This window comes from Camelus dromedarius, chromosome 15 (genome assembly GCF_036321535.1).
Source record: "Camelus dromedarius isolate mCamDro1 chromosome 15, mCamDro1.pat, whole genome shotgun sequence".
Taxonomy (NCBI): Eukaryota; Metazoa; Chordata; class Mammalia; order Artiodactyla; family Camelidae; genus Camelus; species Camelus dromedarius.
In genome coordinates, this window is record NC_087450.1 from 9768930 (window position 1) to 9791399 (window position 22470).

The following is a 22470-nucleotide window of genomic DNA, read 5'->3' on the forward strand; positions in this document are numbered from 1 at the left end:
TTTCGTTTAAATATTGAAACTTCCTTGTACTATAGTTTTTGTATTGACAACCAAATGTATCCTTTATTCTTCTTCAGACTGTGAATAAAGTGATTTTAGCAGGCTGCCAGCTAACAGTATTTCCTTTCATCTAAGACTTGTAGGGCCCTAGTTCATATAGCTGCCTTCTTGAGAAGTGCACATCTGTATTTATTATGACATTGATAACAGCAAGAGGAATGTTTTTCTAGTAGTGCAGAGGCAGGAGAAGCAATCCCTGTGGTGGCTTTAACTTTTACAAGCATTGCTGAGGCTTCTTGATGATACTGTCAGCCTTCTCTTTGAGCAGTGAGGTCACGTTAGCAGTGGAGCTTCTAAACAGAACATCATTCATTACCTCATAAGCATAAATAAATCCGGCCCAAAGAGTAGAAGTCCTAGAAATTTGTTTTTAAGCCGCTCCAGTTGTGGTGCTGGGGTCACCCCTGCCTGTCTCTCCTGTCTGTGGAACTCCAGCTTGAAAATACCAGCTGGGACACTAAACTAAGAGGCTCGAACAGGGACATTGTTTCCTCCTAATACCAGTTCAGTAACTGGATTTGGTTTTTCACTGTTGCAGAATTCCGGCAAAGAGGGCAGATAATCCCTCCGTTTTCCTGTGGTTTTGCGTTAGATTTTGATATTTCAGACTGTAAAGGGCTTTGGGGGGTGATATTATTACCTGTGGTGGCAGTAATTTCATTGGAGCAACTGCATTGATTCATTGGGGTTTTCTATCAAATTCTATTCCAAACAAGTATCCTGTAAATCCAGATGGATTACCGGTGTGCTATAGATTTAATATAGAACAACATTCTGTGTTTGGTCTGTATCAAAAATAGTTTGCTTAAGTTAGTCTTGGTTATCATCTATTTTTAAATGTTCTTTACATGAAAGTTTATTTTGTATTTTTAAACCTTTAGGGGCTTTATCTATTTTTCTAAGTTAGTTAACTGTACTTTTAAAAAAATATTTTGTATCTACTTTTGTAACTTCATCAGAATAAAATATATTGAAAGAAAGAAAGGACTGATGAAAGTATGTCTCACCACACTCATTTCTATTTAAATGTGAAACTTGAGATTTTTGCAGGTTCTGGGGAAGGTTCTTTGCTTATCATTTAGTAGCTAAAATGTTTTCTTAACTCTCAGAAGAAAGGGAAGTTCCTAAATGAACTAAACATCTTATAACACCAGGATACCACCCCCAAGAAGCGAAACGATGCCTCTGGCTGCAGTAGCTAAAACTCATCCCAGAAAAAAATTAGTCTCCTTTTTACCACGTTAACCAAGCTCTTGACCTCTTTTGCACATTCACGGTTTGTGAGACTGAGAAAAGGGATGCGGAGAGACTGCACTCATTAATTTTCTGACCTGGAAATTGAGTCCTCAGCAGAACCATAGGACACCCCTATTCCAAACAGCCGTTTGTTATTACTATTAGTACTAGAGTTATTTTTAGAGATCCAGGTTACAGGTGCCTAATTTTAGGTCTATTCAAAATAGCAGTGCTAGAATTGTTTTGACCTTTTTAAAATGGAGTTAAAATTAAAAACTTAACGAATGTGACTAAAGAATACAGGTTAACACTCATTTTATGCAAAGGCACGGTAAGCTAGCAATCAAGTTCTGGATTTTTTTTTAAATATAGTTTTTTTTTTCAGTGAGCTTAAAACGTATGGCCAAAGTGTTAAGTTTGCAAGGGTGTTTAAGGCTAAAGTTTGAAGCTATTTCAACCTTTATAAATGAGTAGAAGAAGAACTGAAGTAATATCTGGGAAGGCCAGAGTCTGGCTTGGAAGCTGCACAGCCAGAAACGATGTCCAAACCACGCCGTGGGCCTTCTCTGGCGTTACCCACTGCTGTCGGGCTAGGTATGGACCCGACACGATAGCCTGCGTTGTTACTCATTGCTGGCCACTAGATGTCAGTTGGCCTTAGCTCCCCCCAAAAGCTAGATGCATCTGCCTTGACCAGAATAAAGGATTTCACCTAGCACCTTCTTCCTTTTGTGTTTCTTCCTAATCAAAACCTTAAATGGGCACCTCTGGTTGGCAGATTCTAGGTCACATACCTCTGTCGTGGCTGCAAAAGGGGCTAAGAAAAAGATTCTGGAGTTTACTTGGGGTTAAGAGCGTATAGCGAGTAGTTGGAAAGATCCTGGATGATCCAAAAGCTTGGACAGGCTGCTGCTCTGTGAACTTTTTGTTCCTGTTGTGTGAAAAGATGAGGAGTTTTCACTAAAATTTAAGTATATGAGTGTATTGTTTAGCTCAGCTGACTTTATTTTTTTTGTAGCAGATTTGCTAACTGAAGGGAATAGATTATTGATTCAGATTCTGGCTGAGTGCTGTATCTTGCTGCTGACCAGCAGTTTGAATATCACTTCCTTACAGGAACCTACCTGATTTAGGGGAGTCTTTTAGCGGGTTTATCTCATTTAATCCTTACAGCAACCTGGGGAGGGGGTGGCATTTGAGAGAGATGTTAGGAATTCTGTTTTTTAGACCATGTCACAAAATCTCAGACTTCGAAGACACGGAAAGGCAGATCTCTTCCTGTGGGGTGCCTTTGTGAAAATTCTGTGTGCTCAAGACTAGCTGGGAGGCTCTATAAAAGTAAAATGACTGCAATTAAAAATCATCCCAATGAGGTTAAAAAAAAAAAGATGTACCCAAATAGATCCTACTTAAGGACTTTTCCGCATTAGCTCAGATGTAAATATAAGGATGAAAACTGGGAGTGATCACGGACCAATAAAATGAAGAGACTCAAGTTCAGGACAGAAAGCAAAATGCAGAAGGGATAGACCCATTTCTTGAGACTGAAGGCATTACACTTCTAATCATAAGGTAAAAAACTGGCCTTTTATTTGCTTCTAGCATAAAAAAGTATCTGTGAACTGTTAAAGTTGGAGCTAATTTGGAATCCCAAGATGGTGAGGTTGCCCTGAAAATCCTTTTCTAAAAAGGTTCAGATTCACACCGTGGGGCCAGAATTGCTAAACCACTGTCAGTTTTGTTCAGTAATCACAGCCCTTTTGTCCCATGCCATGCTGGACCTTTGACATAGTTTACTGTTAAAGCAAGAACGTGTCATGGAGTTCATGGACCAGTGGAAAAAGCAGACATACACGTAAACTGATAGTTCTAAAGGGCCATTTGTGTAATAAAAGTTATGCGCACGTTGTGGGCCCTTAGTTTACTGTGGGGCAGCCAGAGGTGTCTCCCTGGGGAAGACAAGGCTTGAACTGGCTTGAAAGATGGGTAGTTACTGCATAAGCAAAATTGTTGCATAGTTTGTCCAAGGAAGTGGAAGCAGTCTAGTATTAGCTAAGGGTACATTTCAGTTGGAAAGGTAGATAGGCGGTTTGATCATAGGAAGATCTTGGATTTTTACCTGTAGGTGATGATGAGGCTGAAGGATTTTAGAGAAGGAAATAAAGGACAAGTGTTCATTTCAGATGGCTCTGATGGCAGTGTGGAAAACTGAGGATAAGAGGGGAATACCAAAGCAGAGTGATGGTCCAAAATAGCAATGTGAGCTGCTGTTAAATTATGGGGATGAAGGCTGGAGATTAGCAAAAATACTGACTTTCAATAAAGGAAAGGAGAAATTTTGCAAATACAAATCAGTGAGTTTAACATTGGTCTCTTAGTTACAAATAACAAAACCAACTAAAATGACTTAAGCTCTCATTTCTGGCACTGCTTGTTTCCAGTTGCACAAAGGATGTCAAATATGTCTCCTCTCAGCTCTCCTTTCGTCTGTCTGCTTCATGTCCAAAGTGGCACTGCCCACGTGATTGCAAAGATGGTTGCCAAGAGTAGGCTTTCTACCAGTTTAGCAATCCAGTGGCAAGTAATCCTTTATGTTCCTTAGTTCTGGGCAAGTCCCTAGACCAGCTCCCTTTAGTCTGGCTCAGATCATGTGACCAGCCCTAAGCCAGTCTGGTCAGACCCGGGTCATGTGACCACTCCTAGAGGTGGCAAGGGGGTCTGCCTCATTTGAACCACGTGGTCTGAGTAGCAGAAGTGGTTGCCACTGTAGACTAGAAAAAGTTATTTTGGCAGTTTTAGTTAGATGTGTGAAGAAAAATGAAAGATGAGCAATTCATCCCTAATCCCACCATCCGTAATTTTTAAGGACTCAAGCAAAAAATGTGACAGAGGAAAAATTCTTAGAGTTAAAACAGTAAAAAGACAAAATTGAACTGAGCGAATTTTAAAGATCTAATTGGTTTTATTGAATGATCCGTGATTCAGGCAACAGCCAAAGGACTACAGAAAGGGAAAGGTTTTTAAAGGCAAGATAAGGAAGTCAAAAAAGATTATTTTAGGTGTAGGTAACCTACCTATGGGGAATGGGAGGAGTCTGTATGACAGATTACTTCATTGGTGTTGACCAGAAAATTCCTGACCAACCAGTTAAGACTGCATTTCTGGCAGAGGTTGAAACTTTAATTGCGTTACATATTAAGCCCGTTTGGTGGTGTGGCCTAGCATAACTGACTCCATTTGGGGCCTGCAGTTTTCTTTTTAGTCATATGAATCACTCGACTGGTACTGGAATGAATGAGCGTATTTTTGGCTGATCAGTTTGAAGAACAACTGTAGGTCTATCCAACTGTAGGTCTGTCCAACTGTTACCTGAAAACAGGGTTTGCCTCTTGGTGTCAAGCCAAATGATACATCCAAGTCAAAGAGCAGGAGAAGGAAGGATTTATTACAGCAAGTAAGAAAACACTGGGGATATTTCCTAAAGCAGTGTCTCCTGGAAAAGCAAAATTGAGGAATTTTTAAGCCAAGGGTACATACATATTCATGTGGGGGTGGAGCAGACAAGAATTCAGTCTAGAGTTGGGGCAAAGGTTGACAGAGTCCAAGTTTTAGTTGATTGGAGTCACGAGGCTCAAGAAAGGTCAAAACCATCATTCCTTAAGTCCAGCTGATCTTGTGACTGACTGCTGGAGTGGGGCAGGGTGAGGGTGAGGGGCTTGAATTCTGCAAATCACCTCAAGAGCATAATCCAGGCTAATCTTTACCAACAGTTATTATCTTTGCCATTGTTACTTCTCTTGCCTGGTAACAGTCATTTGTTCCTGCATTCTTTTGTTTCCTTAAGACCATTAATTACTGAGACCTGTTTAAAGACAAGCGTTGTGGCCAGGCTTAGATCACAAAATGACCTGGGCCAGAAATGGCTTATCTTTTGCTTGACAATGCCATGCTTGATTCTCTTCTACTGTATTTGCTTACACAACCCACCCAAGTGCAACACTGAACATATTGATTTTATAGGCCAGAATGCAATAGCAAAAAGAGCTGGTACATGCTTCAGGGTATACTAGACCACATGCTGCAAACAAATGCTGCCAAAGAAAAGGCTTGGTTGAATTCTGGCTTTGAGAACTGTCTGAAGTATTCCAGAGGCAGGACAGGTTTGCCCACAACCTTACCTGTCCCTGATGGTGTCAGTTTCCACTGCGTTCTCAAGACTCCAAGGTCTGTGGCTCCAGCCTCCGCCTCTGCTGGGCCATGTCCTGCAGACGTCTTAAGTTCAGGCAAATCCAAAACGGAGTGAGTGAACCCCCTTCACTCCAAACCTAGCCTGACTCTCCCAGTTTCACTGTCCAAGCCGGCAAGCCGAGAGTCATCCCTGACACCATCCCCTCACCCGCCAATGCGGTCACGCCAGTCCAGTCACCTCCCAGGTGTCTCAATCCACTCCTATCCTTGGCGTCATTCCTTCAGTTCCGGCTTCAAGTCTCACCTGGACCGTTGCAATAGCCTCGGGACTTCAGTCCTCATCTCCAGTTTTCAGCTCCCTGCTGTCTCCGCTTATCGCAGGAGCCAGAGTGATCTTTCTAACATGCAAATCTGAAAACGACTCCCCTCCTTAAGGTTCTTCCCTGGCTCCCTCCTGGAGGGAGAAAGCCAGGCGCCTCAGTTGAGCAGCCGGTTGCCGGGTGTGGAGTGGGAATGGAGGCGTTCCATCTAGGGCCTGGGTTGAGTACTTCGGACAGGCTTCCAGGCGGAGGAGGAAGGACCCGCCCGGACCGAGGCCTGGGAGGCAACAGAAGCCCCGGGGTGTGAGCTGGGGCTGAGGGCGGGGCCCTGAGCTGGCCGGGCGACTCGCGGCCTCCGGACGACAGGGGGCGGCCTCGCCGGCGGCGGCTGCGGCGGCGGCTCTGGTCCCGGGGCTCCGCGCCCTTTAGGACCACAGCGGCGACCTCGGGCGGCGGGCGCGTCGGCCGGGCATGGCGGCGTGGAGCCCGGCCGCGGCGGCGCCTCTACTCCGCGGGACCCGCGGGGTGAGCGCGGGCGGGGACCGGGCTGCTTTCCCCGGGCGGGAGCGGCGCGGGCCGGCCGCGGGGCCGGGGCTGCAGAACGCGCTCGCGGAGGGCGGCGCGCCGGGCCGGGGCTTCCCCTGCCTTTCTCTCTCAGTCATTCATTCGTCGGTTCGTCATTCTGGGGGTCCGGCTGCGGGCGTTCGGAGAAGTGTCAGGCCCGGCGCGCGCTGGGGGAGCTCGCGAACCGGGTTGGGGGTGGAGGGCGAGGGGAGCAGACAAGGAAAGAGTCACAACACAGCGGGCGCGGGAAGGCAGCGCTGACTTACCGATCCGAAGACGTGGGAGTCAGAGCCCGGAGTCGCGGCGTGCGTGCCGGGGACTGTGGCTGGGGCGCGGCTCCGGAGCGTCCGCCCGGCTTCTGTGACCTTGACCCTCCCCAAATCCCACACTCCCGGAGTAGGAGGCCAGCAGAGGGCACTCACTGCGCGCTCTCTCCTCCTTTCTGATGCATCCTTTTCCTGCCTTCATCCACTTCTTTGGCTTTCCGCTCACGTCCCGCCTTCTCTGGGACCTGCCTCTGCAAGCATGAAGAGCAGTTCTGCTGGTGACTTTCAGCGTGGACAGTCGGCACTCCGGAGATTTTTGTCAATAGATTGCTAGTTCAAGGCCGCTGCCTGCAAATCAGCTAAGATGAGAGAAGGCTTTCCCCGAGGAGTCAACGGTGCTACCACCCTCACCCCTTAGTGATTGCTGCTTCTGCCTGCCACCTGGCTACCCTCTGCCTTTGCCCTCCAGGGCCCTGTCTTCAGAAGAGGTCCCACTTCCCTCCTCAGTCTTACACAGGCCCACAACATAAAGTTTCTGTCCCTCTGTACAGCACTGTCTCCCTCCAGATCTTTCTCCTGACCTGCATTTCAGCTGCCCCTGGAATCGGGACTTCTTTGCGGGTTCACAGTAGGTATGCCCTGAATATGTGGTTCTTTCCCTGCTCATCCATCCATCCATCCATCACCGGAGTCCTCCTGAGTGCCTGCCCTGGCTCAGCTCTGGAAGACCGCAGTAACAGGACAGGCTCAGTCTTGGCCTCTGAAGACTGGTTGGCAAAGAGTTAGTGCGCAGGTGACTTTAAAAAAAGTGCTCCGAGAGTCTGTGACACAGGTCCTGGTCTGGGCCGTCAGGAAAGGCCTGCGGATGGGCAGCACTGAGCGGGTGAAGGCACGGTACCTTCGGCACCAGCGCTTAATGAACAGCGCTCCACCCACCATCCTCCTTCAGTCACTTCCTTTGTAATGCTTCTCTCATCTGGTCATCTTTCCTGACTAGCTTCAAAAGGTACTGTTACTTGGGCACCAAGGAGCCTGTCTAACAAAGTCCAAAATCTTTGGCCTGACATTCAAGGCCTGCCATGCTCTGTTTTCAGTCTTGCTTTTCAGCATGTGCTCAACCCAGCCAAGGGGCCTCCGACTGGTTTTCTACTCCTTCACCCCTAAGTGTTGAGACACATTCCCATCAGAAGCACTGGCTCCTTATGGCAGACACTGGGAGAGGGGAGAGTGCTGCAGCCAATGGTGAATAATCTAAAAATGTTTATCCTTCAGGTTTCTTTACTAGAGTTCTGTCTCTTCTCCCCAGTAGAGTTGCAAAGGGTAGCTGGCTCGCTGAGCAGTAGGTCACAGGGTTACATCCCCGCTGGAGAGAGTGTGGAATGTTAATCAGGCCTAAAGGATGGGTGACATCTGGCCCCATCAGTGCATAGGCAGTGGCACGCTGGCCTAGCGGGGCAAGCCTGAGCCGGGATGCCCAGCCTCTCCTGGCTCTGCATCTTGCTAACGGATCCAGCCTTGGGCACATTACCAGTGCTTCAGTTTCCTCACTTATAAAATTGCCATCACATGATAGTGTCTCTCTCACAACATGACCATGAGGAGTTAAACATCTCTTGAATTCAGTTTGGGGCCTTATTGTCTCGAGTCAGAAGTGAGTTATTTACAGTTCCACTCCCCTCTCAAAAAGAAGTTTATTCCATATCCTGGGGAGCTTAAATGGACATGGGTCACCAGGCAGTCCCTCTGACTTGGTCCAGGGCCCTGCCTTGCAGGGGGCGGGCAGGCGGGTTCTGCGCAGTGACTCGCCTCTGTTCTGTGACAGCTTCCTCTTCTCCACTGTGCCAAGCGGGTGTTTGCCTCGCAGACCGAGGGGGAGCTCAAGGTGACCCAAATTCTCAAAGAAAAGTTTCCTCGAGCTACAGCTATCAAAGTCACCGACATTTCAGGTAAGGCTCTCTCATCTTTCCCACGGAGTCTGGTAGGATTTTACTGCTGGATGGGAGGAGGGCAGGGGGCTCAGGGGAAACTTGCCATCAGTGGCTTCTCAGCTTGTGTAGCTTTTGGACAGATAGAATTCAGCCCCTCCCACCTGATGGAGTGGAGGTGGGGGTGTCAAAACATCAGAGGGAAACTGGGGACAAGGCTCAGCTGTGAGGACTCATGGTTACCAGTCAGGCCCAGCTCAGATGGGGTCCCTGTCAGTCACCCTGGGTCCACAGGTCCACAATCTTTAATTTGACTTCAAGATAAGCCTTAAATTTCCCCGCATTCTTCTGACACCTTAGAATGTCAGAGTTGGAACAGACCCCAGGAAGATTTTGTTCTTTTGAGGAACACAGTTGCCTCATTTTCCCCATGAGGAGATGACCCCAGAGAGTCCCAAGAACCTGGCCAGCCCCTCATGAGGAGGAGGCAGCAGAACCAGGACCCAGGACAGACTCTGTCCTGAGCCCAGTTACCAGCCACAACCAGGTCCTGCCTTTCCCAAATGGCTGCTGGCCCCTCAGAAGTTCAGGCTGACTCTGAGTTAGGAGTAGGCTGGGAAGTCAGCTTCTGCACCCACAGGTTGGAGAAGATAAGGCCCTTATCTAGACTCATATGGAACTGCTGGCCAGTGGTGGCGAGGTGGGCATCCACCTGCATCTCTCCCCACCCAGACGCGGTCTTTGTCACTCTGCAATGCCTGGAGGGCTCCCTGGCTTCTCTGACAACATCACGTTTACAAAGATTGGGAGAAAGCTTAGAAAGTAGTTTTTATTCCAGAAACGACAGGAAATTAACCAAGCTAAAGATCTGTTGGAATGGTAGGTTGGGTGAGACCCTTCAGGGGTCCCAGGGCAGTGCTGAGGTGTTGATGTCACCAGTCCTGGATGTGCCCCAGGCCCAGTTTGGGCAGAGTTGGAACTTGACCTCCAGTCTGGCTCTGCTCAGCCCTAGGTAGAGTGCAGAAAGGGAATCAGGCCAGGAACCTCCTAGGTAACTAGAGAGAATCTTAACAGCGCCCACTGAGGCACTTGTCATGAAACAGCCTGATGTTAAGAGCACTGGGGATGTTTTCTTGCCCACATTGTTTCGTGCTAGAGCGGCACATTTATTATCAGTCATCCAGCCTTGTGGAGACAAAGTGTGGGCTGGGGGTAGATGGGTCCCATACAAGCTCTGCCTTGAGAGCGTCCCCAGAAAGCCGCCCCCTCCCTGCCGCAGCCCAGGATGCTCCAGGGGCCATTCTGTCTTTAGCTAGTTTATTGTGATGCTGTGTCCCCGTCTCTCTCAGGCTTCCTTGTTCCTGTTCTTTGGGATAGTATTACACACAGTTTTCAAACCGATGTTAGCGTATTTTTGCATTTTTAACAATACCGACTGCTGGTCCTTTGGAAGGTGGAATACTAAAATTCAGTCCCTCTCACCCTCTTCCATGGCATTTGCTGGCTTCATAGAAGGAAATACTAGGGTTTGTTTGTTTGTTTGTTTTGTTTTGTTTGGGGGATAGGGGGAGGTACTTAGGTTTATTTATTTATTTTAATGGAGGGACTGGGGATTGAACCCAGGACCTCATGCATGCTAAGCATGTGCTCTGCCACTGAGCTGTACCCTCCCCACTAAAAGGGAATACTAGGAAAACCTCCATTTCCTAGGTTTTGCATGCTGTGTGCCTTATCTTTTCTACCCCAGAAGCAATGATCCTGGGTACTGCAAATGCCTTACAAAAGGAGGAGCTCGTTTTGGATCCTCCTACCAGGAGGACGTGATCTGTTTCTAACAGCCTTAGCAACTTTCTGCTGAATAGTAACATTCAGACCTTCTTTGGATTATGTGGTACTTACTTCAAGGACATAAGGAACTATGGCTGCTGTAAATAATTGAAACACTTTCAAATTGCATTTATTTCAGGAGGCTGTGGGGCAATGTATGAGATTCATATAGAATCAGAAGAATTTAAGGAGAAGAGAACTGTCCAGCAGCACCAGATGGTAAATCAGGTCAGTAGAGGCGCCTGTGATTCTTTGCCACTGGTCTCTGCGTCTGAAAGGGCCTGTGAGCGGGGGTGGTGTTTTACCTACAGTCCTAGGAAAGAGTAATGCAGTACCAGTCACATGAGAGATGCTCAGTATCGCTAAGTATCAGAGAAATGCACATCAAATCTACTGTGTGGTGTTACCTCGCACTGGTCAGAAAAGTCCACACATATTAAATGCTGGAGAGGGTGTGGAGAAAAGGGAACCCTCCTACCCTATTGGTGGGAATGTAAATTGGTGCAGCCATTGTGGAAAACAGTATGGAGATTCCTTTAAAAACTAAAAATACAGTTACCATATGATCCAGCAATCCCACTCCTGGGCATATATCTGGAGAAGACTCTTAATTCAAAAAGACACTTGCACCCCAATGTTCATAGCGCTATATACAATAGCCAAGACATGGGAACAGCCTAAATGACCAGCAACAGATGACTGGATAGAGAAGATGTGGTGTACATACACAATGGAATATTCCTCAGCCAAAAAAAAGAATGAAATAATTTGCATCAACATGGATGGACCTAGAGATTATTGTATTAAGTGAATTAAGTCAGACAGAGAAAGACAAATATATGATATTACTTGTATGTGGAATCCAAAAAAAGATACACGTGAACTTATTTATAAAACAGAAATAGACTCACAGACACATATATGTATAAAACCAAATCACTTTGCTGTACACATGAAACTAACACAACATTATAAATCAACTATACATCAGTAAAAAAACATATACCACAATCATGTGAACAGGACTCAGGACCTGAGAAAAATAAAATCTGGAACTGTCTGGGATTGGGTTGGGGCAAATATGAATTTTATTCAAAATTGAAAATAAACTATCCAATAGTTATATTGCATTTCCAATATATATATTGCATAATGCTACCAGTATTTACTGTTATTGTTGTATATTGACTAGTATTTATAAACACAGGAGTACTAAAAGGTACATGTTTTTGTAGATTTGAAGGGTTTTTTTTGGCCTGTTTAGGGCTGCTTGATAGGTGGGTAAACTGAGGCATGGCAGAGTAAGGCCCAATAGATTCATTGTCTATGCTTGTTTCACTTGTAGTTTATACCAGCCTTCACCCTTGCTCCTGTGTCTAAATTCGCTCCCTCCAGCTGGTGTGTTTGACATCATTCTGGAAAGTCTTGCACTTCGTAAACTAGTTTAACTTATGCAAAGCAAAGCTCTGGTCGTGAGAGTCCCTGCGGCCCCTCGTACATTGAGTTCAGGTGTCCCGCCTGCTCTTGCAGACCCTTCCCACCCTTTTCTGCACAGACTCTCCCTCTGGCCCCTGCCCGTTGGTCTCTCTGCATCTGGACCTTTGCCCATGTCAAGCTTCCTGCCTCGGCTGCCCCCTGCCCCTCACTCCTCCAGCTCAAATGCTGCCTCCCTCTGAATGAGTGTCCCCACCCTCTGACGCCAGCGTTTTCTGCCTTGTGTGCAGGATGCGTAGGACACCTGTCCCTTGGCCCTCCCAGCCCTTTGTGGTCTGGTTCCTTGTTGGGTCCGTCTGTGGAGTCCTCATGGAGTCTGGCCTGCAGTTGGATATGGGCACCTACGGCCCTGAGGCCTGCTGGTGGTCCGACTGGGCGATCTGGGGTGGGACAGCAGCCACTGCAGGCCCCCAGAAGCACTTCTAGCCCCTTGTGATCCCAGAGATTGGAGCCAAGGTAGAAGACAAGGCAGGGAAGACCTGACTGGCCCAGATCATCCCCAACTCAAGAGACTTTGGGTTTTGCTACCAAAACCACTCAGGCTGCCTGGTGCACCTGGGCTCCTAGGGGTGCTTTAATTTCAGCGCATCCCCTGGCCTGAAGCCATGGTTACAGGTGGTTAAGGATGCAGGCTCTGGAGTCAGACTGCCAGCATTTCAGATCTGAGCTCTGCTACTTTCTGTGCTGTGACCTTGAGCAAATTACTTCATCTCCCTGTGTCTCAGTTCCCTAGTCTGTAACAGGGAGCACAACAGGATTTGCCTCAAAGGGCCCTTCTGAGGGTTAGTGATGAAGACAGAGCAGTAAGAACAGTGTCTGACACATAGTAAGCGCTCTGTGAACGTCGGTGCCATCACCACCATCATTGTTCCCTCTAAACACTGCGAGGAGCCCGCACCACATCCAGGGGGCAGGGCATCAGTTTCCTCCATGTGGGGGAATGTCACCTGCATCATCTTGGGTTCAAGGTTTCTTTTGGGCCCTTACAGAACACGTACCTTCTCCAGCCCCATCCCAGCTGGAGAACCTCGCTCACTTGTCTGTCGTTGCCCCAGGAAGCCGACTCTGCAGGCCAGGCCTGGGTCTGTTTTCTTCACTACTGTGTCTGTCCCCAGCACGTGACAGAGGACCCGGTACATTGAAAGAGCTCAATCACTGTGTCACAGTAAGGAGAGCTGGTCTGGGTTTGGTTATTGGTTTACAGAGAAAGCAAATGTTTAATGCCTACATGGTGTTCATTACAGAGAGCGCACCTCCAGGCATCGGCGTGCTTGTAACCCGGAGCCGCTACCGCCTGGTTTACCAAGCACTGCCTGTCGTGGAGCGGGTGATGCAGGCCCGCAGCCGCCGGAGCAGGGTAGGCAGGAGAGGAAGGGCGTTCTCGGAGCCTGAACTTCAGTTTGAGCAGAGGCCGTTAGTGGCCACAGCAAAGAGTTAGGGCTCTAATGCACGCTTCTCACACACTGACGTGGTCGTGGGCATGTTCAGATGATTATGTTTGTGGGTGTTGGCTTTGATAGAGTCACGAGGGAAAGACAAAGTGAGATGTCTCTAAGAGGAAGCCTGTTGGCCTGTAGGGGTCTGAACTGGACCTGGAGTTACGGGTGGCGGGGGTCAAGGTTCTGACAGGAGGAGGCCAATCTCGGAGTGGAGCGGAGAAGGCAGAGAGGTGAGCAGACTGTGTTCCCAGGTTCTGTTCCCAGCTCGTGCTTGCCCAGTAAGTAGTTTCTTTGGGGGTGGGTGAGAGCTGGTGCAGTGCCCAGGCTCAGGTGGGGGACTGCTGAAGGCCAGGGTGAAGCTTTCCTCATTCATCTTGCCTGGTCACCTAGCAGAATCAAGACTCTCAGGCCAGAAAGTCCTGGAAAAGGGCACTTGGCCTATTTGATGCTGGGATCCACCCTCCTGTACCCCCGCCTTCTCATCAGACAGGCCCTGCCTGGTTCCCTGTCACGACTCACACCTGCTGCACCCTCAGGAGTGAACTCGCCCTTCCCCCGGGCCCCTGCCAGCTGTGGCCCAGCCTCTCCCAGCACCCACGGTTCATCAGCCTTCTCTTCTCAGATTGTCGCTGGCATTTGCTCTAGGCCAGGCCCCAGGGATGGCAGGATGACCAGTGTTCCTTCCCCATCCATCCTGTCCCTACCCTGGGGAGCAGCCACTGGGAAGAGAGCAAGCACCGAGTCCCCTTTTGTGTTGGGCGGAGTTAGTTCCATCCTGCTCTGCACGTCACACTGTGATCTGAGCCTCAGTTTCCTTGTTGGCAGATACCACGTGAGATACTGAGCATGTTCTGACTTCATGCTGGCACGGGGAAGGCGTTTGGTAAATAGCAGTTGCCCTCTCCGTTTCTCTCGCCCCTTTCCTGTCTGTTGCCCATCCTGCTCCCCTAGGGTTACCTCTGCCCTTGTCCCCCTACTCAGAGCCTTTCAGTGGACACCCTGGTTGCCCACTGAGCCTAGTCCCACCCCCCTCCTCTGCAATTTCTGATCCTCTGTGTGATTGGCCTCAGTCTTCCCTCCGCGCGCCTGACTTGAAGCCAGGCTTTTCCTGGTGAATTGTGGCAGGTTCCCAGCCTTTCCTCGCCTTGCTCTCCGGGGCCCAGTGCCCTATCCCTCTCTCCCTGGTCTGCTCCCAGCCATCTAGCTCCTAGGCTGCCTCCTCCACAAATGACCAGTGCAGTAGCAAATGCTCCGTCCTGTGAAACCCGCAGCAGCGCTGAGCTGGCTTGTGGTTCGGCAGCCCCCATCACTGTGCTGAGTCCATTTCTTTCTTTCTCTCTCTTTTTTTTTTCCAAATTGAAGTATAGTCAGTTACAATGTGTCAGTCTCTAGTGTACAGCATAATGTCCCAGTCATGCATATACATGCATATATTTGTTTTCATATTCTTTTTCATTAAAGGTTGTTACAATATATTGAATATAGTTCCCAGTGCTATAGAGAAGAAATTTGTTTTTTATCTATTTTTATACAGAGTGGTTATCATTTGCAAATCTCAAGCTCCCAAATTTATCCCTTCCCACTCCCTTTCCCCTGGTAGGTGTGTTACTTCCCTTACCTTTTCATCATTTTCCCGCGCCTTTTTCATCTGTGTCCCCAGCACCCAGCATAATGCTGTGGGCTTAGCAGGTGCTGAAAAATGTTTACCCAAGCTACATCTTATGACCTGTGGGACTTTGACCAAGTCACTTCCCACCAGGGCCTCGGTTTCCTCGCCTATTTAAAGGGACCCAAGTGATCTCCGAGACCCTCTGTAGCTGTAAGATACTGTAGGCTGTGCTGGGGAGCCCTTCGAGGGCTACAGGGATCCTGGGAGAAGGCAGTGGGCGGGGACGTGCATGGCCCAGGTGGTTTCTCTGTCCAGGTCTTACATGTGAAGGTGCGACTGGGCTGTCATCTTGCCAGGGTTGCTTTAAGAATTGTAGCCCAGACACAGGGACAGCCTCTAGGGAGCATTCTGTGCCTGCAGAAAGCAGAGAGCATGTGGCCCAGGGGGCTGTGTCCCCCACCCCCTGCAGTGACATGGGGCTTGTTCCAGGGGCATTTCTGCTTATCTGCAGAGTGCAGGGGGCTGATCTGTGAACATGGAGATGGTGAGGCAGCTGATCGGCCCCTAACACAGCCACAGCTCCTGGGGTCAGGGCTGGATAGGGGCCCAAGGGAAACCGGGGGTGGTCAGGATACTTGGGGTCAGGTTCTGTCTGTGACTCGCTTGCTTGCTGACTCTGGACAAAGAATAAACTCTATTTCTTTTCTTTTTCTTTTTTTTTTCTAAGATTATCTCTACAGATCCTTCTGACCCAATAAACCTGACCACGTGTGTTAGTATTCTCTTTGTTGTAAGCAACAGAGACAAAGTTAAAACTAGCGTAAGCAAACAAAGGCAACTAATTGGCCCAGGTAATGAAATTATTTAGATACAGGGTCTTAAGTTCATCGGCATGCTTTTTCATACTCTCTCTTTCTGGGCCTTCAGTTTCTGTGTGGGGGCCTCGTTTTCTCCTGTTGGAGATGGGCTTTCTCTTCTTGGTGGGGAACACGGCCCCAGGCTGCCTGCAGGTGACATTATTCCGGTACACAGGCAACACTGAGGGCACATTGTGGGCTTGGTTCCAGGCCACTGCAGTAAATTGAGTCACGTGACTTTTTTTGGTTTCCCAGTGATAAAAAAGTTATGCTTACACTATAATGTATCTACAAAGTGTGCAATAGCATTATGTCTAAAAAAAAAATTCTACCTATCTTAAGTAAAAAAGACTTTGCTAACTATTATCTGATAACACAGGGATGCCACAAACCTTCACTTTATTAAAACACACACACACACACATCTGCAAAATGCAGTAAAGCAAAGTGCAATACAAGGAGGGATGTCTGTAGTGACCAAGAGAGAAGGCTTTACACTGAAAAATGCCAGGGGATATTCTGATTGGCCCAGTTTGGGTCCTGTGTCACTCCTGGACCAGTCAGGCTGGGCCAGGGGCACATAGCTACCTCAGTGCCAGGCCAGTTGGATAGTCCCACTAGCAGTACACAATGAAAGTGGAAGGGAACTGTTCCCCAGGAAAAGGGGGATTGCTGGACAGACTGGGGGAAAAATGTCCACGCCTCTGTGATGTCTTTGACTCCACCTCTGCACTGATTATAAACACCAGTGGTCCGTGCCTCATTCAGGTCCTGTAGCTTCTCTCCTGGCTAATTATCTGTTTGATTGTGGTGGCTCATCTACACTTGGGCCCTGACTCCATTTGTAGCCTTAAACAAAACTCATAATTTACTACTTTATTTTCTGACCTAGAATAATATTGGGGAATTGGTGCTAATTAGTGTAATTTTAAAGAACAGCTGTTCATTGCTCAAAATAACAAAACACAAGCAGCCTAAAAGTTCATATTGAGACAGGCTGAAAATTTATGATCCATATAATGGAACACTGTGCCGATACAAAAAAGAAGGAGGGTGTGACTTATGCCTGATATGGAAAGATCTCCAATGTTAGGGGGAAACGCAGAGTGTAGACAATGTATCTGAAATACTATCATTTGTGTTTTTAAAAGGTGGTGGAATGGAATATATATTCATATTAGCTTAAATATGTGTTTTTTTTTAATTTTAAGTTTTTTTTAATTTAAGTTTTGTGTGCGGTGGGGGTAATTACATTTACTTATTTAATGGAGGTGCTGGGGATTGAACCCAAGACACGCATGCTAAGCATGTGCTGGGCTATACCCTCCCCTGCAAATATGCGTTTTTAAATCCTTGCAAAGATATATAAGAAAGTACCAACAGTTCTCTGTTTGGGATAGAGGTAGGAACTGGGGACAGTTGTGGGAGGGAGATGTCACTGTAAGCCTTTTGATTTTTTTTTAACTTTTTTTATTGAGTTATAGTCATTTTACAATGTTGTGTCAAATTGTATGCCTTTTGATTTTTGAGCCAGGTTAAATACTGATTCAAAAAAAAAAGATGTTTTCTGGAAAAATTGCTTAAAGAAAGTGTGTGCCAAGTCTCCTTTTATCTAGAGCTATATAAAGATACCCTCACAGAGGCTTACATAATCCTCGTCAGGTACAGACCAGTGACGATGCTCTTCTGCTTCCTTAGGCACTAAAAGAAGAAATCAAAGGCATGCATGGATTGCGGATATTTACCTCCGTCCCCAAACACTGACCACACCCTGGCTGCGTAGATGCTGCTGCTAAATCTTGGATGAATCTGACTGATAACCATTCTTTCATAGGCATCCGACAAAAATTTTATCTATTTTGCTGATAGACATTTCCATAATATAATTATAGAATATGTTATCTATTTAGATGTTAATTAAAGGCAACAGACAACTAAAATTTTTTTTTCATTACAAAAAAATATTTATTGAGTCATGCTCTGTGCTAGGCAGCATTCTCAATATGGGAATAAGGTAATTCATAGAAGCAAACCGAGAAAGAACTGTATGAAGTTTTTGAAGAGTCGTTAATAATATCTTCTAGTTCCTTTATTTCAGAAGCACGTCCTTTTGCTCAAAGTGGTCTCGTCTTTGAACAGTTTGGTCCTGCTGCTAGAGGCAGAGTAGAGTGCCACCTTGTTTATCTTGTCCAGAAACTTTCTGGTTTCTTCTCGTCTATGAAACTGCTCAGTCCCCTTAATCTTACCGAAAAGAAAAGATCCCTTGGTTCTGCTGTTTCCTTCACTTACCACTCTCTCCCCCTTCCCCTCCAAACTGCTTACAAGAATGATCTTGGACCCTCAGCTTCATACTTCCTGGAGTGGACTCAGGCATCTGGGCTGCCTGGATTCTTCTTCAAGTTTGAAGATCCTCCTTTGCATCTTGGTGGGAGGTTGAGCCCACCTCCCGTGACAGAAGCTGGAAAGACTTCCCTAGCTCCTTGGCAAACAAGGCACCAGCACGTGATCTAGACTCAGTCAATCAGATGGATCTGCCTTGAACCTGGCCCTGGGAGCAAGCGATGCTGAGAAGCAGGGGCAGCGGCGTGTCCGTTTCGGCAGCTGTGGCAGCCACATCCAGTGCCGTGGGTGGTGCTGGTGTGACGGGCTGCTGCCTCTGGAGTCCTTGACGGTAGTCACAGTGTCAGCAGCATGATTTGGGCTCTGGCCACAGTGTCTTCCTGTTCCAGCCCATTTTCAGAAGCTGCTTTGTTAGTGTTCCCAGAAATTCTACAATCATCCCAATATCCTTTCACTAAATTCTTTTCTGCTCACGTCGGCCTGGTCAATGTCTGTTGCTTACAACCAAGAGCCCTGCTGGGTTCACCCGCCCCTCCCAGTGTGGCTTCTGCCCTCCATCTCTACCAGAGAGCTTTCTGAGAGATGAACACATCCACGGCTGCCCTCAGTCCTCCGTGACCCCAGTCACCATGGTGGTGGCAGGTTGACCCTCCACTCCTTCCTCAGACTCCTTTGTCTTTCATGGAACTGATCACAAGAAAAAAAACACTGGTCAGTACTGGTTCTTAAGGTCCCTCTTATCTCCCTAAGAAATAAGTCTACATAGGTAAAACAGCCTTGGGCCCCAGAGTTTTTGAACAGCACAGATTTTAAATACTGTGTTCACATACCATGCCCCCATTTTTGGTTTAAAATTATTCTCTAACTCCACAGTGTAGGGGAGGGACTGGTGCCCTGCCAAGGCAAAAATGCCTTTTACGTGCAGTTGATTCACTCAGTTGTGCCAGAGCTGAGAAGACAGGATAAAACAACTGCTGAGGCCCAAGGCACCCCTGAAAGAGCGAGACACCCCAGAGGGCAGCGTATAGGTGGTGTCATGAGGAAATGCCTAAGACTGGAGCCCCAGAGGTGAGAAGGAGGCCGTGGTCAGCGAGAGCAGAGCGACCACAGAATGAGATACATGTTGGTTCCTTGGGTGGAGCTAATTTGCCCTTGACCACGGGCTGGACATAGTGATATGCTTCTAAACAGCAGAATAAAGCAGAAGGAACAGTGTGCAGCTTCAGAGACGAGGTCATAAAAGGCACTGTGGCTTCCTCCTTGCTCTCTTGGATTGCTTTCTCTGGGGGAAGGTAGCTGCTGTGTTGCGAGGACACTCAAGCAGCCTGCGGAATGGAACTAAGGCATCTTAACAGCCAATGAAGTAGGCCTGCCAAGCAGCCAGGAGGCAACTGAGCCTTCTGCTGAGACAGTCACTTATCTTGGATGTGGATCTTTCCAAGTCCGTCACAGCCAAGCCTTCAGAAAACTAGCCCCCGGCTGACGTCTTGACTACAGAGAGCCAGAACCACTCAGCTAGGCTCCTCCTCGACTTCTGACCAATAGGAACTGTGAGGTAATGTCTGCTGTTTTAAACCATGAAATTTGGGGGTGAATTTTTATGCGGCGATAGATGGCTGATACGTTTGTGCATTACTAGGAGGACACTGGGGCATTACACATATTGAAGGAAGGGTTAGAGCCAAACTGCAGAAAGGAGAGGAGTACCGCTGAATGTTGGAACACCAGTGCCACCGGGTCCCCCTGCATCTCCTGTCTGCGTCTCTCCAGATCAGCGTCATTGTCTCCCTGTAAATGGGCATTCACCATATACTACTGCCCATATATGACTCACTGTATTGCCAGTAGCTCTTAATTTTTATATCTTAATGTTCAGCCATGAGAAGGGCAGACTTTCTTTCCAACTTCCGCTTCGAAGGATGCCGGGGAAGGCTCTGATCGGCCCATCGTGAATGAGGAGACACCCTGGACTAATCAGCTGGAGTCCAGGGGTCAGCGTACACTGCAGCATCTCTCTGGACTCTGGTTTGCAGCAGAAGGAGGAGCAAGTGCCAAAAAAAGTAGGGTTTTTTTAATTCTCCAAAGAAGAGACTAGGGTGGAAACAACAGGTATTCTCAGCTGGAGGAGAAGGTGAGTGGACCTAGCAGGCCTCCTAGGAGTGGGGGGGCCCTAAAGAAACTGGGACTCTTCCCTCTGCTTCACCCCCCAACCCCCACCCCAGGGGACTCTTCAGACCCAGTGAAATGTGTCAGTCTGACCGCTTCCACATGTCTGCCTCCAGATCTGGCAAGAACTTTAAAAAGTAGCCCCCTACCACGACATACACACACACAGTTGTTCTTGACGACCAGACTAAAGGAACGCTGGGAGAGGAATCACAAGGTTTCTTGTTAGCTGACTGAACAAGAAGAAATTGTTTAATGTTAGGGGCCACAGTATATATAACGCTGCATCTGATACAGCCAATTCCTAGCTTTTAGATTAAATGCTACTTATGGAAACTGCTGAATTAAGGTGATATGTTTTCTGAGTTAAGTGTTCTTTTAAAAACAGTGTACAGTTTTCCAGTGGAAAATCCAAAGCGTCCTAGGGTAAGTGCTTGCTGACTGGGCAAGTCAACTTAAGGGACACTGCCCGGTCCACAGCCTTCCCTCGAGCTGTTTTGTCCCATGGGTTCCTGTGGTGCCCCTCTCACTCCTGATTAGACCACCCAGCTGACAGACACGGGACTGGCGGGCCTGCAACCTGAGGGGGTTGGGGAGGGGGCGGGGACTGGAGCCACAGAGCCCCACCCAGACACTGGCAGTGGCAAGGAATCGAGAGATTCCATTCCCTTTCCTGGGAATCCAAACAGGAAAGGGTGAGTATATGACCCTAGGACAGCTGACGGCTGGTGGAAAGCTCTGGTTCAAGTCGGGAAATACAGAGAAAATCAGTCAAGGAGAAGCAGAAGTTGAAAAACATGGCCCGGGAGCAGTCATGAGGGGTACTGGCAAGTCTAAGAGGAAGCCGACATTGAGAAATAAAGAAGATAGATTCCCAGTTCCACTGCAAAGTAGAGCTACCTCGGGTGTTTAAAAGATACAGACACCTGGGTCCCTCCCAGGTCCAAGAGGCCAGCTAGGGTGCAGTGGGGAGAGTGAACGCTCAGACCTCAGGTAGTCAAGTTATACTGGGCTTGAACCGCCCGGGACTCCTTAAAGCCCCAGGAGCCGGGACCCACCCCTCCACCGGGGAAGCCCCGCCCCGCCCACCCCCTTTTTCCTCTAGGGAGCTGCTGCGCATGCGTCACTGTGCCCGCTCACCGCCGCCGCCGCCACGGTCTAGTGGGGGCGGTCCGCACGGACCGGGCACACGGGGTAAAGCGGAGGAGTGCGCGACGCGCCCCGAGCCGGGCGCAGCCCGGACCTAACCTGGACGGAGAGTACGCCTGGCTCGGGCCGCATCCGACCTGCGGGATCCAGGACAAAGGAGCCGGGCCTCCACCAGCTGCGACCTTCTCCCGGGAGCCCCAGGAGCAGAGGGGGCCCGCGTACCTGCCCTGCGCTTCCTTCCTCACGCGTGGGACACGCCGAGCGCCCCGGAGACCCTGGGCTGCGGGCCGCGGCGCAGCGCTCCCGAGCCGCCAGAAGGCGCGGGAACCCCACCCTCATCCCACCCTCACCCCACCCCCGCTCCCCCAACCCCCACCCTCCCCCCCCGCTCCCCCAACCCCCACCCTCCCCCCCCGCTCCCCCAACCCCCACCCTCCCCCCCGCTCCCCCAACCCTCCCTCCCCCCCCGCTCCCCCCTCCTCCCAACTCCCCATCCCCCCGCGGGGGCTCCCGGCGCCCCTCCCCCGGGCCCTGCGCAGCCCCGCCCCTCGCCGGGGGAGCCCGGCTTCCGACAACTTTTCCGTTGGCGTTTTACTCTAATAATGCTGGCAGGGTTCCGTCTGTCGTCAGGCACCTTTTTTCAGGGAACTGATCTCTTAGTTGTGGTAAAATACCCCTGACAGTGTGAATTTAAGAGAACATTTATGTGTTCTTTGCACTTGAATTTTTTTTGAGAAAAATGTTTATTAGAGAGGCAAGTAAGAGGGTACAAGTAAAAGATGTCAAACAGCGTCTTCTCTTTTAGAATAAGAATAAAAAGAAACACGTTGACCTTTATTCTACCACAATTTATTCAAAACCCAAGTGTCTATAATAGTCTCATTTGCAGCATCCAGTAGGCAGCCTTCCAGGCGGTTATAAAAACGAAGATCGTTAGAGAGCAGAATAACCAGCTAAACATGGATAAAAGAGTAAAAAGTTGAAACAGCTGAAGTTCCAGTGATCACTTAAGGTTTTCTTTTTCTATAAA

The 22470-nt window shown here is 48.5% G+C and overlaps 1 protein-coding gene and 1 long non-coding RNA gene across 2 annotated transcripts; one reads left to right on the forward strand and one right to left on the reverse strand.

The window, feature by feature from the left end:
• Positions 1-4714: 4714 nt before the first annotated feature.
• LOC135323044 (uncharacterized) lies at positions 4715-6159 on the reverse strand. The gene is made up of 2 exons (XR_010384147.1): positions 5475-6159; positions 4715-5158 (listed from the first exon to the last, which is right to left on the reverse strand). It is a non-coding gene; the product is annotated as an uncharacterized LOC135323044 (long non-coding RNA).
• A 65-nt stretch (positions 6160-6224) lies between these two features.
• BOLA3 (bolA family member 3) lies at positions 6225-17725 on the forward strand. Its single transcript, XM_031467324.2, has 4 exons — positions 6225-6329; positions 8457-8580; positions 10526-10614; positions 17484-17725. Exons 1-4 carry the CDS (start codon positions 6276-6278, stop codon positions 17547-17549), a joined length of 333 nt encoding a protein of 110 aa, XP_031323184.2. The 5' UTR covers positions 6225-6275; the 3' UTR covers positions 17550-17725.
• Positions 17726-22470: the final 4745 nt, after the last annotated feature.

Coding starts and splice junctions, on each gene's coding strand:
- BOLA3 (XM_031467324.2), top strand. CDS start 6,276: ATGGCGGCGTGGAGCCCGGCCGCGGCGGCGCCTCTACTCCGCGGGACC. Junction 8,581..10,525: donor CAAAGTCACCGACATTTCAG/GTAAGGCTCTCT, acceptor CATTTATTTCAG/GAGGCTGTGGGGCAATGTAT. Junction 10,615..17,483: donor AGCACCAGATGGTAAATCAG/GTCAGTAGAGGC, acceptor CTGCTTCCTTAG/GCACTAAAAGAAGAAATCAA.